Source organism: Diadema antillarum, unplaced genomic scaffold, assembly GCF_040938485.1.
Source record: "Diadema antillarum isolate AM-2024a unplaced genomic scaffold, OU_Dant_1.0 seq00001540_RagTag, whole genome shotgun sequence".
Classification (NCBI taxonomy): Eukaryota; Metazoa; Echinodermata; class Echinoidea; order Diadematoida; family Diadematidae; genus Diadema; species Diadema antillarum.
Genome location: NW_027272271.1, coordinates 31,999 through 51,099, shown reverse-complemented (window position 1 = coordinate 51,099; position 19,101 = coordinate 31,999). Strand labels below are relative to the sequence as shown.

General features: G+C 39.8%; 1 protein-coding gene across 1 annotated transcript in view; it reads left to right on the top strand.

Annotated features, from left to right (window-relative positions):
• Positions 1–19,101, top strand: part of LOC139710552 (intermembrane lipid transfer protein VPS13A-like) — a gene marked incomplete at its 3' end in the record, with an annotated part of 135,295 nt that overhangs the window by 104,034 nt on the left and 12,160 nt on the right. Inside the window, exons 51-65 of the mRNA XM_071622486.1 lie at positions 1,036–1,119; positions 2,996–3,076; positions 4,928–5,124; positions 6,163–6,274; positions 7,058–7,186; positions 8,208–8,294; positions 9,304–9,525; positions 11,145–11,228; positions 12,812–12,922; positions 13,529–13,681; positions 14,524–14,655; positions 15,120–15,253; positions 15,858–15,993; positions 16,660–16,771; positions 18,202–18,350. Coding sequence (XP_071478587.1) covers positions 1,036–1,119; positions 2,996–3,076; positions 4,928–5,124; positions 6,163–6,274; positions 7,058–7,186; positions 8,208–8,294; positions 9,304–9,525; positions 11,145–11,228; positions 12,812–12,922; positions 13,529–13,681; positions 14,524–14,655; positions 15,120–15,253; positions 15,858–15,993; positions 16,660–16,771; positions 18,202–18,350 — 1,923 coding nt within the window. The remainder of the gene's footprint in view (positions 1–1,035; positions 1,120–2,995; positions 3,077–4,927; positions 5,125–6,162; positions 6,275–7,057; positions 7,187–8,207; positions 8,295–9,303; positions 9,526–11,144; positions 11,229–12,811; positions 12,923–13,528; positions 13,682–14,523; positions 14,656–15,119; positions 15,254–15,857; positions 15,994–16,659; positions 16,772–18,201; positions 18,351–19,101) is intronic.

Genomic DNA, 19,101 nt, shown 5'->3' with positions numbered 1-19,101 from the left:
ATGGCAATTATAAAATGGCTACATGTGATTTTTTTTTTTTCCTGGTTTCGTTTTTCAATTTGCATCATCAATGCCAAGAAAAGCAACATACTCCTATTTATAATTTGCCTCTATGAATATAAATGTGCAGGACTGGGGAGACTTTCAAAAAGGGCTGCCACGTATAATTGTGTAGCTTTAATTTCTTTTTAACTTTTTCTTTTGCAAAATGATCAACAGCTATTATCATAAAGCTGTACATTAAAGGTGGCATAACTTATGATATGTGCGTGTTCTGAATAGAGTCAACACCAATTGAAAGTAATTGCACTGGTTTGATGGATAATTCATCATGTAATATTACATGTATGCCATTCAGTTTTCCCATGGCGCAATGCCCTGCCAATCACTGCTTCCTTATGAGTTCAATTTTCTACAATTGAAAATTAAATACTGCTAACTATCACTGTAGTATACTCACAGGACTGGCCATGATAACTGAAAATTACCCTCTTTTGTGTGTGACTCGTGTTTACGGATTATTTATATTCCATGTTTAGTGACTGACTTTTCATTCATACGTAACTTCAAACCACATATCACAATCATTGCTGCAGTTTCAGAATGATAGAGGATGAATTAATTGTGAATTAACTTACACTTAATACGCTTTGCACCATATCATTTAATGTGCATCATTCGCTGTATGGATAAAAGAGAAAATAATACCATTTCATCACATAGCTACTCTGTAACCAACATTGTCACCTACACGAGTTACATCATTATTGTGTTTGCCTGATGTTATATATTTGTTTTGCCTATTTATGAAAATGTTCACACACTCTATACAACTGTAATTACCTTAAAACTGTCAGTAGGCAGAACTTGTTTCTTTTCTTACTTTCTTTTTTGAAATTTAGTCACCTATCTATGACAATGTCACAATTCATAAAATAATTTTGTTCCTTTTATCATTTCATGCATGTATTTTGCAATTGCTCTTTCTCTTTCTCTGTGTTTCTGTGTGTTTGAACTGATGTGAAATACATGTAGGTCGACGGCTTTCGCTCTTTGACCAACTTGATCCCGGCTCTTGCGGGGACTTCCCTTTATCCACTCACACCTTCTTCTTCCCAGGCAAGTTTTTTGGGCAAGAAAAAAAGTGAAAGAGATAGATACATGAAAGCATGAAAACATGAAGCATGTAAAAAGAACAGAAACAAAGAATTAACTTCTCAGCCACTCATTTGTGCACAAAATGTAAGACCTACTAGTATGTAAAGAATGGTTGAAAGTGAAGTATATATCTATTATTATCAAGGTGAGGCCCACTTTTGTGGAGCTGATTCTGATCGACCTGCAAGTCTCCAAAATGCATGCAATCTTCTATGAGTATCTCTTGTTTCAACTGCAATATACATGTTTGGCAGTAGCAATTTGTACAAATGTTCCCATGGCAACTGATGTTTATACCATAAGTGGATATTGTAGGGTCTGAAGCATTAGGGCCCTATTGAAGAAATTTTGCGACTGTCCAGGATTCACTTGTTTGTGTGAATATTGACTGTGCAGAGAAATTTGCACATAGTCTAATTTGCATTGATGATTGTGACAGATATAGCTGTTTTTCAAAAAAGGACACATCAAACTTCAAAATTCTGTAAATTCAAAATATTGTCTGACTGGAATGAAACTTCTACCATTTCAATTATTGACTTTGCTCTTCCTTTTGTAGTTTATAACTTGAATTGGTGGATTTGTATTCCATGGAGTATATTGCACTATTAAAGTACATTGTTCTTCACCTCTATGTAGAAGAAACTTGCAATTAGCAGTAGTGGTCTTGTCATATTATATAACAATTTATATAGTGATGCTAAATCTGTGCATACATGTGTACATGTAGTATATAGTGATAAAAAGAATTTCTACTATTCTGATTTTCACTTTCTGCCAATGCATAGCAAAGAAGAAAAAAGAGCTTAGTTTTCCATTTTTTCTTTGCAAAGAGTAGTCTTATTAAATACAGGTGCTGTTTGTTTGTTTTTTATGTAAAAGAAATGTGGAAAGGAAGCATTTCATCACTCAAATGTGTACTACAACATTCTGTACTTGTATAACGATTATCATCAAACCCGTCTGTATTATGGTATTAATATAACAATTCGAACATTTTATTTCGGGAATAAGTCAGTATTCTATTTTACATTCAGTGATATGATCCATTATTCATGTTTATTGCCATCATATGAAGACATGCTGTTTTGACAGTTTTGAATTGTATTATGGTTTCAGAAGTAAAGCTAGAAAAGTACATTGTAGATTCTTCCTTTAAGAAATGCACATTCATAACACGTAAGTGTCCATTGTATTTACACAGACTGAGTACAAATAATTTGTTTATTATTCTCACCCACTAATTCTCTGTGTGCAATTGTGATATAAAACATATGTTTAAACAAAGCACTAATTTCATAAATGAAAATAAGTTGAAAAAAAAATAAAAATAACAATCCAGCTAACCATGTGTGACATAAAGAAAGACATGTGTTTAAACAGCTAATATACTGAACTAATTTCGCAAATGGAAATAAGTTGGAAAAAAAAAAGATAATATGCCAGCTAACCATGTGTGACATAAAGAAAACATTAACTGTAGGTGATAAAATTAACTTTTTGAAACTGTGTGCTCAAAATGTTAATGGCTATCAATGAGTTTATCACACACATACTTGCACATAGATAGAAAGAAATACAGATTGATAGAGATAAAGATATACCCTTGCTCTGGATATATGGAAATATGACATTTTGTCTACTTATTTTTGCTATATCTTTTATGAGAAATACTTCAGATGCTCAGGAAAGCAGTTTGAACGATGAGATTTGCTAAACTACAAATGTGTGAGAACTTTGTTCCTGACTGTGCTTTCATCTATGTGCCATGCATTGCGTTGGAAAAATCTATCCCCGCGTGCATAAACAACCGTTTGTAATTGCTGTGAAATTTCAGTCGGACAAGACTTACGGCATCGTGCGGGAGGTTCACATCAGCCACGGCATGGAAAAGGTCAAGCTGAGGTCACCGCTGCAGGTACCCAAACACGTCCCGGCCTCTCCTGAATTATGTGCAGGAGCTTGAATTCTGAAAGGAATTTAAAGGGATGGTCTGGTTTGGTTGAGATAGGGCTTCAGGTTTCAATCTTTTTGTGAGATGATGCAAAACCTTTTAGGAAATAAAAAAGGGCATACAATTCTATTAAAGAGGAATGTAAAGTTTATTTGATGAAGATTGGTTTTGAAATGGCTGTGATATCGAAAAACAAAGAGGTTCTAATAGAAGGTGGAACCCACCTTTGATTAGGACCACTTCGTTTTACTTTGGGTTTTTTTATATCAGCCATTTCAAAACCAATTTTCATCAAATAAACTTTAAATTCCTGTCAGAATTGTATGCTTTTAATATTTCATGAGTGGTTTCTAATCAGCTTGCAAGAAGTTAAAATCTGAATCCCCATCTCAACCAAAACTATACTACCCCTTTTTGTTTTAATATACAAATATTTTATAACAGTTGAAATCAGTAGGCCTATTGATCAGTCCTTGAAATGTGCTTTGTTACCGTGATTGTTTTTTAGTATTAAAGTCCTTTGGAATGGCCTACAGACATCACTCCTATGGTTGCATGTTCATTAACATTGTAATGCTTTCTAGTAATGTCCACAGGAAGTACATGACTTTGTAAACAAGCAATCAAAGTAATGGATATTTCAACACAGTATATCTTTTCAGCGTATTTTTTTTTTACTGGCACAAGAATAATGGGGCGCATTGCTAGTTCATTTGAGCATGTTTATTGTATTCACATACTTGTTTAAAGAACAGAGCTGTGAGGTGCACTTTTTGCATGTCAGAGCTTACCAGCTTACTCCAAGCATATTTCATTTGCTTGTATTATACTTTCAAATATCTAACGTCTTCTGAGAAGGTACAGTAATTGGAAAAGTGCAACAGACTGTGTGTGTTGCGGTAATTTTGTGAGCTGGGCAACATTGTAACAGCGGTCACACTGGTAGAACTTCTCAAAGTTTAACTTTGAGGACTCTTTGAAAATTGTATTTGTCCGTTCACACTGCCAGCCAAACCTCTTGAAGTTTTAGTTCTCACTAAGTTCTCAAAGTTTTGCTCACTGGTGCTCATCCGTAACAAAGAAGAAAGTAGCCATGCACCATCTCACAGCTAATGATTGTTGCGTACACAATGCACACACGTACATTCCAATGAGCACATGCTTTGGAGGCACTGCAAACAGGAAATGAACTGGTCACATGACAAACTTTGTAAACTTTCAGCTGCAAGTGTTCCCACTGCACAAACTTTAAGAAGATTTGCAGGGATTCAGGAAATTTCCACTAATGTGAGTGGTATTAAGTTTCACAAGAAGCCTTCAGGAAGTTTGCGGTCATGCCGGCAAAACTTTAAGAACTTTTAAACTTCAAGAAGTTTTGCCAGTGTGACCTTTTCCTTTTGTGCAGCATAACGTAAAAAGAGAAAGCAAGTGTACAAAATTGAACTTAGATTGTGATACATGCCCTTGAACCTGAAAGCTACAATATGACTGGCAAGGTGATGCCACAACAAGTCTCAAAGTTAGAGAATATTAAACAAAGAGAGATGAAGGTTGAGCTGTGAATTTTCTTCAATTTGTCTCCCTCTAGCAAATGAAATTTGTAAGATGGCATCTGCTGATCGATCTGTAATAACAGATTGAAAAAAAAAAAGCCGCAGCTCAAGTCTCAAAGTTGACTTGCGGTGCTCAGCCATCCAGAGTGATGCTTGAGATGTGCTTCGTGTATTGCCTACCATACACCTCTTGTGTCGCTTACTGCACATTGTATGTGTTGCTTACCACATGTTGTTTGTGTTGCTTCCGTGGTTGGCGCAGGTCAGCAACCACTGCCCGGTGGCGCTGCAGCTCTTCTACAAGAAGCTTGACCTGCAGACCCTCCACGGAGCCATCATCCCTGGCCTGGACGAGGAGGAGTTCACCAGCCTGGGCGTGGTCCAGCCCAACGACGTCATGGACATCCCCGTCATCGTCGCCTACCACGCCGGCATCTACGCTTGCCCCGTGGACCAGGGGTAAGTTACACGAGTTTGCAAAGATGTCAGGCACACATGATCTCTGCTCACCACATTTTTTTTTTCAAGTATGTCCCTCCTGTTTGTATTTTTGTTAAACAAGTACAAAATTTTAATGTGTGAATATTATGCTGTTTCGTTTGTTTGTTGTTTTGTTGTTGTTGTTGGGTTTGTTTTTTTTTTTGTCTTTTTTATGGATGGACATGTCAGTGTAGATTATGGTTAAAGGAAGCATGGAGGTACATGTAGTGTTAAGAGGATAACTACTGTCTTTGTGTAATGTAATGGAATTATCTGTGATTGTGCCAGTCATGATGAGCCGTCCTGTATCTACTGCCAGAAAGGTAAACTTTGTATTGAAATTATCTCTGTGAGACGTGTTTTGATTGGTTTTGTGGCAGCAGTCCATTCAGCTTTTAATTTCCTTAAGCAAACTTACCGTCAATGTGTGGTTGCATGTTTGTGATAATTACAGTTGTATGGGTCCTGTAAATGCTGAAAGCTGTTGCCACTGTATTTCATACAGTTAACTATGATTTTTCTTAATTGTTATTGATTATTATTTCTTTATGCAGAAATTCTCATGAGCAAATTTTTAGATTTTGGAATTTTGATGAATATCTTAGTTTAAATTTCTTTTGCTTATTAAATGCTCAGTTATGTTAATCGTCTTGTATACACAGCATCATAAAAAGTTGTCAAGTGATGGTGTAAATCTCAACTCGATGGATAGCAGCATGTGAATAAAGTTATGATTATCGCTTAATCCTTCTTCTACTGTACCTAGTAAAGTGATGCAGTCTTCGGATATTGTTGCTTGCCTGCATTTGGAAGAAATGTCCTTCAGTACGCTCAAAAACAGCTCGGGACTCTTCTTTTAACCTTTTCATCTTGTTAATTTTTGGGTGCGAATACCCTCTACACCTTCTGAAGGCGTCCATGTTACAACTCTGTACATGTGTCATGACCATTACGCAATGCCTGCATGCCCACTTCACACCAATAAAGTGATCTCAGACTTCACCCCGTCATACACAGGTATGGAGTCAGTGAGAAACCCATCCTGTGGAGGGACCTCCAGGAGCCAGCCGAGATGTCCTATCTCTGTCCGCCCAATAAGAAGGGCGCCCTCCCACCTTTCTACATCAAGGTACCCAAAACGCCCAAAACACCCATAACTGCCACGAACATGTTGATATGTTTGTTTGGTACTTTTCTGCACAATATATCAGTGTGAATGGTGAAAAAGATACACATCAATGCATAAGAATGAGAAGACTTGTAGAGCTATGATGATGATGATGATGATGATGACCCACAGCATTTGTATAGCGCCATATATCTGTTATAGAAACATTCAAAGGTGCAGACATACATGTGTAAATGATTATGTGAGCACTGTTTGACAAAAGGAGCTCTCGTGTTCATTGTTATGAGAATGTTAATGACAGTGACACACACAAAAAAAAAAACAGAATTACCATTGGAGATATCAATTTAAAAAAATGTTACATACAGAAATAATTGTGGTAATAGACATTATCAAGTAGTTGGGATATGAACCGAGTAAACTTGTATACCAAATTAACCCGTTGAAGACGAGTCCCGAGTATACTCAGGTAGGTGTCTATGGGAAATGCGTGTTGTAGCAAAATCAGTCTGTCCTCAACGGATTAAGTAGCACACAGTAATGATTGAGGTTTATGTGCTGGTAATACATGTAGCTGTGACATCAGAGAAGTAATGTACAAACGTATACTGACTGAATGTTAACCCTTTCCATGCCAGGGACATTGGACAGTGATGTGTGTACAACGTAATGCTATAGGGTTTCTGTGCTAATCTGCACTCAAAGCACCCAATTCCAAAGGGTTAAAATGTTAATATTTCATACTCTCTCCCCCTCATCACACTGTAAAATTGATAATGATAGGTGAAAAGGAAAGAGCAGAAGATTCCAAGACCCCAAGGACTGGAGGACGCGCCCTGCTTCACCCTGGACATCTACCCTCCTGTCACCCTCCACAACTACCTGCCTTATGATCTCGTCTACACCCTTGAGGTAAGATGAACCCATTGAAGACTAGTCCTGAGTATGCTCGGGCAGGTGTCTGTGGGAATTGTGTTTGATAGCAAAATCTGCTCATCCTCAACAGGTTAAACAGGACATGCTTGAATCCATTTAAAGGCACATGGTCCCGATGGTTTAGTCAAATGCGTACGCGGGCACACAGTGCAAGTTTCCTATAGAGACCTACGCTATCGACTCCTCTTTAGCGCTTACGCTGTGGCCCACTTCCCCGAGTCCGAAGAAGTCTGATTCACTGTAGTCAGTGGTCCGATCACAGTTCGGCTCATGATTCAGCTGAGGGGGATGACAGCTTTAGCAAACTTCTTTTGTGATGTCATAATAAGGAGCACATATGCACGCACCCTGACATTGCTACAGACTGTGTGATGCGCAGAAAAGACAACGAAGGCAACATTACGTCAATAATCTTCGTATCAATGCTGACGGTGATCGGCAGTATCATCAAAAGCGCCCTCTACACTACCGGGACTATGCGCCTTTAAGTTTGTTTCTGTCCTTGATTTCTAGCAATTATCAAATTGATTGTCTGTTCCATGCTTACAATCATTTGTCATCAAAGCTTGACATCAAAGCTTGACAATCTTGTTTCTGCCCTGTTAAGGGAACTTGAAATTGTAATAAATAGTTGTGTGTGAATATCTTGTGTTCTTTACCTCATGGACGATTATCAAATTCCACCACCCATTTCAGAATCCATTCACTGACTTATAATATGTCTGTCAGGAAAGTCTTACATTCCCATTAGCACCCTTGAACCGAAGACAGTTGATTTGGTCTGAATTTTGTACCTGTTTGTGTGTGTGCATTTTTTTTATGTGAATACTATGATACTATGAAATGATAAAATGATAAAATGAAATTATACAACTGTATATCTGTACTTGTGCAGATAAACCTGAAGTAGAAGAAGCTTTACATTTGGGCTGCAAACTATGCGGCATTACATCTATGAATACTGAAAGTGTCATGATGTGGCCTTGACCCCCTACAGGAAACGGGACTCAAGTTTCTATTGCAAGGAGACAAGATGGCTATCTACTCCACCGACTTGTCAGAACCTCAGAGTATGAAGATCCAGGTATGGTGAACCAGTGGATGACAAAGAGATATATTTCTGTTATCAGTATATACTATACATTGTATGTTCACCATGAAGTTCTTTATGCATTGGAAAGCCAAGTTGTATTTGAAATCTGCTGTTAGTATGATACCAGTAAAGCCTAAATGCTGCATTCTGGTCAGGTTAAAGCTATTAGAAAGTCTATTATGTTACAACACGTTCGGTTTTACATAATACACTTTGTACCTTTGTATGTCCTGAATGATGGTTTCTTATTCCACGGAGACAGGTCGTTTTTGTGTCATATCTTTAATACAACATTACTTCTGGAAAATCTTCAGTTGTATTTTCCCACCAGTAAATGTTACTTATTATCATTCACTTCAGTAATGGGACTAATGATAATTAACATTTGAGTCATTATCAGTGACAAAGCATTTCAACTGATTTTTTTTAAACAGATATATTTAAAAAACTTCTAAATGTATGTACCTGATAATCTTGTTATACAAAGTTTGTAATAAGTAATATTCACCTCCTTTTTTTTTGAAGAAGAAGAAGAATAAGAGGTCAAATAGTTACAAGAATTACAAGAATTTGTATCCAAATTCATGAAAGTCTTCCGTCAAGATGTTTTTGTTGCATCTGGTTGACAAATTGCCCTACATCGACATCTTACATCGATGTAGGGCAATATGTCAACCAGTTGCACAGAATTTGTGTTGATTAATCAAAACTACATGTGTGATATATATGGTAGGGGTAAGCCAAAAGTTACGCATAAACCAATAGGAAGAATGTGATATTCATGTCTTCTGCTAGCTCATTGTGAGATGTAATTGCTAAATCTAATATTACTTTGCAGAACTTTGTAATGAACAGATGTACAACCATGTGTGCTTGGAACTACATATACACTATACAGTAGTTTAGCACTTTGCAAGTTTGTGGATTTTGTTGTTTCATATGTCTTTTGACAATTATCATGTTGCGATGTTAAAATGTGTGCGTGCACCCATGGCTCCAGGTCAAGCAGTATCTCTCTGCAAACTGGGAGGGGCATCTCCCGGTCTCCAGGGAGATGAAGACGACCGAGTCCATCGTCATGGCGACCAAGCAGGTCCACTCGGACCAGCGCAAGTACCTGACCCTATGGGCCCACAGCTCCAGCGAGGGGGGCTCCTGGGACATCTTCCTCTACTCCCCGTACTGGTTTGTCAACAAGTCTGAGCTGCCTGTTGAAATCAGAGTGAGTACAGTGTACAAGGGAGCACATTCTTTGTCTGTAATCATTTTCTGTCAAATTGCGTTGATGCATTTCTACCAGTCAGTTTTCTTCTACCCTAAAAGTTGATGTAGACACCAATTTTGCATCCTGCAAGGAAGGAATTAGATGACTGTGGAAAATGTTTGCATAAAATTTGACATACATGTGTGTACAGTTTTTATTTCGTGTATTGCTGCTATTTTTGTGATTTTTTTTTGCATTCTGGAGGAGGAGCACATGAATGTAAACTGGAAGTTATATTGTCGTTGTTTTAATTCTCAAAATATTCACATCTTAGCCACCAAGTTGCAAAAATGTGAAAAATCATGTCCAGGATTTTCCCAGAAACTAGCATGTCAACTTTCAGGGGGACAACAAAAGTGATTATCATGATGTCACATAAACTTTATATTCTGTTGTTTGAATACAAGCATCAGTCCTTGTTGTACATTTGTGTTAGTGTTGAAAGGTGCCAGGTATGAATGGGAGCACTTTGGTTTGCTGGACCAGGGAGGTGCTAGAGAAGGAGAGACAACTCCTGCTCTCCTTTGAAGTCATGCGCAGCACCGCCGAGAAGTTATGCGTTCAACTACAGGTGGAAACCAGGTGCTTTGACAAAAGAGAGCATCAGTAATCGGGACTAGAGCTCTCACATCTAGAAATACTTGCCCCTACTGCAATTCGCTCTCTCTTTCAATGTGATGGCAACAATGAATTTGTGTACCTTGAATTGGAGCAGCGAATCAAAATGCAGTGTAAAACTGACAATTTTAACAGCAAATAGTTTAAAAGCATGCTGGAACACGCTTTAGCGAAGTACTTTATTTGAAAGGTTAAAACATCCCAGATTAAAAGATAGAAAACTAACATGCGGAAACATGCGCATTATAGAAAAATATTAGGTTTTTAAGAGAGCCTAATTTTCATTTAATTTCGATTTGCCCAATACGAAGAAGCTAGAAATACATGTTTGTAATATTTAATTCTTTCCTAAACTATTCTAAATCAATTCGAGTATTTCATTTAAAATTTTACTGTGAAATAAAGCTTGTAATTCAACGAAAGTTGAAATGCGTTCATCGTCTCCGAACTTCATCTTGCAACTAGAGCGGTGCCGAGCTTGACTTAAAAGCGTAGTGGAATGCTAGACATCCCATTGTATCGCCTTGAACCAAAACATGTGTTTGCATGAATTACGAAAAGTTGCCACTCCATCTCTGTGACACCTCCCTGGCTGGACAAAAACTCTTAACCCGTTCAGGACGAATCCTGAGTATACACGGGCAGGTGTCTGTAGGAAATGCGTGTTGTAGCAAAATCAAACCGTCCTCAACGGGTTAAAGGAGAAAATCTCAAATCCAAATTCTATCTGGCACACAAGCCTTCAGGCCAGATATGTTCCCCATAATGTCCTCCTCATATCATGACACAGATGTGAAAATGGGAATTCTTGCCAAGCTGGGGTGATAAACCTGGCAGGGCATACTCTGGAAGAGTAGTGCTATTCAAATACTGAATAGACTACAATGGCATGCGAGATCATATCATCATATTATTCTCATGTTTGAGAGACAATGAAATGTTCCCTTTACCCTTTTCAGGCATCCCGCTCCAGAAAGATCTTCAGCACCCACTCCCTCAGAGACCCCGTTCTCTTCACTTTCTCCAACTCCAAACGGAAAAAGGTGGGTGTGTCCCTTTGGGCCAGAAAAAGAGCAATAAGTTTTCGAGGAACATTGTCTATTTCATCTGTTGCACTGTGCTTTTCAACGTTGTGATTTCCACGATTGCTTGATATTTGATCTATGACACACAAAAGATGATGGAAAGATACTGTAAATAACTGAAAGATACAGAAACAACTAGAAAAAGCACTCTGAGAGCGCAGACCTCCGCCAAGCATGCAGTCCATTTCTACCCGCACTGGGGGGCATTTCATGAAGCGTTTTGTCAGATATTTCATCTGACAAAATGTTAAAAGCTACTGAAATCCTTGCATCTGATTGGTTGAGAGCAAATTTGTCCGACAAGTTGTCGGACAAAAATGCTTCATGAAATGCCCCCCACCGTGATCTTGTTTGAGATCAGTGATTTCCACCCATACGTACTGCATTGTGTGCTGAAAGCCGCCTGATTTCCCAATATAGAAGCCTTTGTTACGTCATAAACCCTCAGCTGCACAGCGCGCCTCACCCCAGCAGAAACTAGAGCACGCACTTTAGTGCGCGCATGCAAACCTCAAATACGCGCAGCCTGAACTCCCAAGTTCACTGACCCTCCCTGCCAAAATATCAAAAATCCTTCATAAATTCCCCCAAAATTCTCGGATCACTACCAAAAGTTAATAGTTTGTTACTCGTGTCATTCTCAACCTTCCCTGTAAGTTTCATCCCAATCCGTTGTCTACTTTTTGAGTTATTTGCGCACAGACAAACGAACAAACGAACAAACAAACGAACGAACGAACTAGAAAAGCACTCTGAGAGCGCAGACCTCCGCCAAGCATGCAGCCCATTTCCACCTGCACTGATCTTGTTTGAGATCAGTGATTTCCACCCATACGTACTGCATTGTGTGCTGAAAGCCGCCTGATTTCCCAATATAGAAGCCTTTGTTACGTCATAGACCCTCGGCTGCACAGCGCACCTCGCCCTAGCAGAAAGTAGAGCACGCGCTTTAGTGTGCGCATGCAAACCTCAAATACGCGCAGCCTGAACTCCCTAGTTCATTGACCCTCCCTGCCAAAATATCAAAAATCCTTCATAAATTCCCCCAAAATTCTCGGATCACTACCAAAAGTTAATCGTTTGGTACTTGTGTCATTCTCAACCTTTCCTGCAAGTTTCATCACAATCCGTTCACTACTTTTTGAGTTATTTTGCACACAGACAAACGAACGAACCAACTACTAACAAACAAACCAACGGTAACGAAAACATAACCTCCCCCCTTGGCGGAGGTAATTATATATATGACAAATGACGACATATACAATATGTAATGTCCAATGAATCAACAGCTTCCAACATGACTGGCTGATACAAAACTTGTGTCCGAGAACAGAAGGTAGATGTTAGAAACAATGGAGATCTATTTAAGAAGATGAATAGTATTGAGACTATTCACTTCTGATAACAGATAAAAGATGACAATCATATTACATGACATGATAAAAGATTGGAAATGGTTGCCTGACAGTGGAATGCCTGGGAGTAATCTCCGACTATTTCTATTGCTTTTTTTGTGCATTTGATTCGTTCTTGTCCAGGCCAAGCTGAGAGTCTTTGACTCAGTGTGGTCAGCCTCCTTCTCTCTGGACACAGTGGGCAGTTCAGGGGTGGTCACCTGTAAGGACGAAGACCACGACAGGACATACCAGGTGAGAGACTGGCCAAAGTCAGAGGGAAGGGATTAAAATATGATTCATTGTTGTTGTTATTTTGAAATTTAAGGCACATATCATTCAGTTGTGAATATTTACGCCTAATACATCCTATCTTGTTTACATCAATCTTGAAAGAAATTTTTCAAACGAATAAGAAAAATTCAATGCTGCATTACTGCCATAAATTTTTGAGATTCTGAACAGATTGTTATCACATGTCATGCACCATCTTTTAAATGTATTTTCCGGCCAGCCCTGTTCGGTATGTGAACAGGCTTCTCAGCTTGCACACCGGTATGATAGTCCTGCACCAGTATGATAGTCTTGCTCAAGATTTTTTTAATCTGTTTTATACCAAACATGGCTTTTGAGAATACTTTGCCAAAGAAAACCTACAGTTGATCACAATTGCCCTGACTGATACAAGAAGATTCCAGGAAACAAGTTTGGTTTTCACTGGAATAAAAGTTAATTTGTACACATGTGGTACTGATAACCTTCCTATCTGTTGTATTCAAACTGTAAACTTACAAATATGCTGGTCCTCTCCAACCTCTTCGCACTGCATTCCAATCCTTTTTTTTTTTTTTTTTTGTGCAGTTCTGGTTGGACATCCGCATGTCCCACCTACCCTTCACCAAGCTGGTGACCCTCACTCCGTACTTCCTGATCCACAACAAGACTGACCAGGACCTGAGTTACACAGAGGACGGGGTCAAGGCAGGGGTGTGGGTCCAGATCAAACCATCAGAGGTATGAGTCTGCCACTACGTACAGTACCTCATATTTGCCCACATATACCTTAAAGGGGCATTCCAGATGATTTTCATAATTTCACATCATGTAGTACATAAACTGACAGTTCCATGTACAGATTTGTGGAATTTATTGTAGTCCTTGAGCAGAGAAACAGTTCTCTGAAAAATCTTAAACAAATTACACTGAACAGTGTTGATGACATAGGAGCCTCACATGTTTCAGAATGTAGCAGTGTAATTCCATTACAATGCCACTTGTTAACAAGTTCACCTGTGTAGAATGTATGCATGCCGTCTTCTTTTGTTCTGCTTCCTTGAGCCCCAACTCATGCATTCTTATGGTGAGGCTGCCATGTTATCATCCTTGTTCATTGCAATTTGTTGTAAATTTTGAAAACATTCTTATTCCTCAACCCAATCACTATAAACTCTGAAACTCTGTACTCGGTATAACTAATTTATAGTTGTTCAAATGTAGAAGTCTGAAAATCATCCGGAGGTCTCCTTTAATCATGTTCAATTTTGCTGTTCAATTAACTTCCTTGTTCTCTTTATACCTTCTTCCTATAATTCAGTTACCACTTTAACTCATATATTACATTATTGTGCCTTCTCAACTGTCAGTACTAATCCCTTTATATTTAAATATTGTATGCTGGAGGCCCATTTCCATAAGTATTGCTTTATATACTGACCTCCTCATGTTACACATACATGTACACTGTAATGATCTAATGTTCTTTACTCTTGAATATATACAAATATATGGATGAATTATGAACTGATAATCATAATGTTTTCTTCTTTTGCATCTATTTTTCTTATCATCCAACACAGGTGCTTCCATTCTGGCCTGGATCCGAGTCCATGAAACTGATCCTGAGGAGGTCAACGACCCCTGACAATTTGAGTTCACGACCTTTTCTGATTGACACCCCAAATACCACAGTCCTGAGGATGGAGAGAGGGGTCAGTGAACTTTGGAGTTTAAAGCTGACATATTTTGTGTATTAAAAAAAAAAGTGTTCTCATTCCTTTTTTCCCTGTTTTTATTGTGGGCTGCCTTTGTTGATATTTATATTTTATTTCACTAAGATTCATTAAACGGTGTGCACTTCAAAAATAGTAACAAGAACATAGTTAGCTTGTTTTTTGTCAAAGATTAAGCAACTAAAAATTTGTAATACCTGTCTACTACACATTTTTTTTTTATTCCCTAAATCTCTCTAACTTCAGAATGACTAGATACAAAGGAACCAAAAAATTTTCATTACAATCTGTTTGCAAACCATGTACTCCATTCAGAATATGGTGACGAGTTTCTTCTGGAATGTGTCAGGAGCATATAGCAATAAGAGCTTTGGAATCATGAAGTAGATATAGTACTGCGCTTTGATTGAAGTCTGTCATGTTTGATGTGTATTCCTCGACAGACTGGTATCACAGTTCAAGTGGAAGGCGGAGTCCAGGAACCAACCACTGTCACATTCCTACCATATGCCTCTGGCCATGCACCAGTCAGGTTAGACAACCTGTGTGACACCGTCAACCTCAGGTTCAACCAAAAGTAAGTGGCTATCGCTGATGAGGAAAACATCTACACACCTCGAACACAGTTGATCAAAAGAAATTTCCGTTTTTGGCCGGAATAAATTCGTGACCAGAATTTGCTATGTGTAAAGGACATCATCTAAAGATGGCATTTAGCATATTGTTTACTAGTTCCTCTCTCAGTATTGCCCTTACTAACGCTTGTTTGTTGAGCAGTTAGAAGGGCATGTTTTGTCTGATGCTCATTCCATTCACTATAAGGGGATGAAATGCTGACGAATTTCTGTAAACATCTCTTTGTAATGGTGTTATATCTGGTCAGTGAACAGCTTGGAACAATCCAGTGTGAAGATGAAGTTGTTTTAGATAATATTTATATACAAGTGCAAGGGGTTGATTCAAACCCCCTCTCCCCCCCCCCCCCCCCCCCCCGCAAGGAGGGGATCAGAGTGAAGATAAATTAAAAGTCTTGTGCGGTCATCTTGAGACCCCTCTAATACCTGTACTTCATCCCTAAATTTTTTGATATTGTATGCTGTCAAGTTGCCAATGATGATGACCTGGAGTCTTAAATTTGAGATTCATCGTTGAACCCCCTCCCCCGTCTTCCGTTTCCATAGAAACCATGGCGGGAGACTGCTGCTCATGCCCCACCAGACCCTGTTGTACACGTGGGATGACCCCACGGCGGAGCGTTGCCTCATGTGGAACCTGTACAACAGGAACAAGAAGAGCTTTGATTGCATCCTGGACCAGGTGAGAGCAATCGGGCATCGTTCCTCCTCGTATATTCCATCCTTACTAGTCAAGATCTTTTATTGTGGCATGCAGCACTGAAAGAGAAGACTATACCTCCATGATAACAGTTGTCTGTGATAGACAAGAGTCATATCACACAGCTGGAACTATGAGAGTGGTCATCGAGTCCAGAGAGGGAATTTTGAGGTTTCATCATACACTTTCACTAAGCAAGGATATTGTACACAATCATATATATATGAGGCATTGCTCTACATCTTCTGTGGGGATGGGCCCATAAAACTTTAAATTGAAATCCAATTTGGTTGATATTTTTATATTTCTGCAGAATATGTAACCCACTTTGACAGTCACCATATTCCTTATCATCATTACTGTTTGATAATTTGATTTAAGGGCTGTATTCTGTATTTGAACATGAAGAAAATCTACCGAAGTTGTATAACTGTCCTTCGTCTCTTTCTGTCAATGTGTGAAAATGGTCTATTGATTATGATTTAGGTCTAAAATGGTCTAAAATGATTTAGACAATCTTGCCAGCTTTACGTACTCAAAAATCATGAAAAAGACTAAAAGAAAAAAAAAATGTTTGAGGCTCAAGTCCAGACTAGGGAAAACTTATTATTATTATCATTAATGCACCATTTCTTACGTCTGTTGCAGGATGGTTGGGGTAAAGTGACAGTGAGTTGTGAGAGTGCCCATCGGAGCACGCTACCCGGAGACGGCCTGTATGTGGAAGGAGATGATGCTAGTGTCTACAGTACTGACGACGGTAAGGATGCAAGTGAGCACAGTGCCTTTAATTATGCCCAGGTTTTTGCGGTATCTTGCCAAGGTACTTCAGTGGAGTAGGGTGGATCTTTCTTCTACCAAAAGAAAATATAACGATAACATTTTTAGCTCACCTGAGCCGAAGGCTGAAGTGAGCTATTGCGATTGCTCTTCGTCCGGCGTGCGTCGTGCGTAAACTTTTTACATTTTCATCTTCTTCTTGAAAACCCCAAAACCGATTTTCACCAAACTTGGCAGGTAGCATTCTTAGGGGGTTAGGATCTCAATTTGTTAAAATGGGCACCATGCCCCACCCAGGGGGCCCCAGGAGGCCCAAACCCCCAAAATTAAGGTATGTTTAAAAATCTTCTTCTCGAGAACCAAAAGTGATAGAGTTAAGTTAATACTGTGAGGTAGTACATTGATGACTGTAGTTTCAAGTTTGTTCATGGCGGAATCAGGGGTGCCCCCCCCCCCCCCCCCCCCTTGGGACCCAGGGGAGAGGGGTGGGGAGGGGTCTTAATGGGGGCCTAAATTGTACATTTTCATCTTCTTCTTGAGAACTCCATGACCCATTTTCACCAAGCTTGGCAGGTAGCATCCCTAGGGGTGTAGGATCTCAATTTGTTCAAATGGGCACTGTGTCCCACCTGGAAGGCCCCAAGGGACCCCAACCTCCCAAAATTAAGGAATCTTTAAAAATCATCTCTAGAATCAGAAGTGATAGAGCTACAATGTACAATAAGTCAATACTATGAGTAATACTACATTTATGACTGTAGTTTGAAGTTTGTTTGATAGCAGATCCAGGGGTGCCCCTCTTGTGGGCAGGGGGAGGGGTGGGGTGGTCCAAATTGGGGCCTAAATGATGGATGTTCACCAAACTTGGTAGGTACATGAAGCATCCCTAGGGGGTTAGGATCTCAATTTGTTAACCCGTTGAGGACGAGTCCCGAGTATACTCGGGCAAGCGTCTATGGGAAATGCCTGTTGTAGCAAAATCAAACCGTCTTCAACGGGTTAAAATGGGCACCACGCTCCTGCCCATCCCCCCCCCCCCAAATTAAGGAATCTTTAAAAAGTGCTCTTCTCTAGAACCAGAAATGATAGAGCTAAAATTGATACTATGAGTGGGGGGGGGGGGGGGGGGTCCGAATTTGGGCCCTAATTGTACATGTTCATCTTCTACTTGAGAATGCCTGGTCAAGTTTTGGTAGAGCTGTGTATAATTTAGATGTGACTGCATGAAAGGTGAACTTGCGATATTCAGGTGAGCGCTAGACCCACGGGTCTCTTGTTTTATACCACTGCTCCCAGTGGTAAACAGTATCTTTTGGGCATAGTGGAGAGACTAACATAACTTTTGTCATTATCATTTTCCCTCCTTCCAACATCCCAATCCTTTGCAACCCTTTGACGACGACCTTTCAGAGGAGGTGACAGAGACAGATGGTATCCTGGAGCACCCCTTGATGAACAAGAAGCAGCGGACGACCATCTACTGGGTCTCCTTCATGGAAGGACTCCAGAGGGTGCTGCTCTTCACACAGAGCTCACGGATAGCCAGGGCAGCTACTCAGGTGGGGGCAACCTTCCCCGTATTGTGGTTGGCAGTGGTGGCAATGGGTGTCATGGTGTCGCTTTGTGGTAGTGGTGGTGGTGGTGGTGGTGAAAGGTGTCATGACGGTGTCACACTGTAGTGATGGTGTCAAATGACAGGTGTCATAATATTTAGTCACCCTGTAGTGGTGGTGTTATGATGGTGTACCCTGTAGTGAAGGTGTCAGTGAGAGGTGTCAGGTGTCATGATGGTGTTACCCTGTAGTTATGGTGTCAAATGACAGGTGTCATAATATTTAGTCACCTTGTAATGGTGGTGTTATGATGGTGTACCCTGTAGTGATGGTGTTACTGTGTAGTGATGGTGTCAGTGAGAGGTGTCAGGTGTCATGATGGTGTTACCCTGTAGTTATGGTGTCAGTAGCAGATGCCATGCTGTTGTCACTCTAAAGTGATGGTGTCAAATGACAGAAGTCATGATGGTGTCAAATGACAGGTATCCCAATGCTGTCACCCTACAGTGATGATGACACAGACGGGTGTCTTCATGGCGTCACCTTGTAGTGGCGGTTGTGGTGACAAGTGTCATGATGTTGTTACCATGTACAGTGTAGTGTGGTGGTGCTCATGGCAGATGTCTAGATGGTGTCACCATGTATTTTGGATGGTGGTGATGGTGACAGTTGTTATGATTGTGTCATCTGGGCATGAATTTGAATAATTAACCCTTTGAGGACAAGTCCCGGGTATACTCGGGCAAGCGTCTGTGGG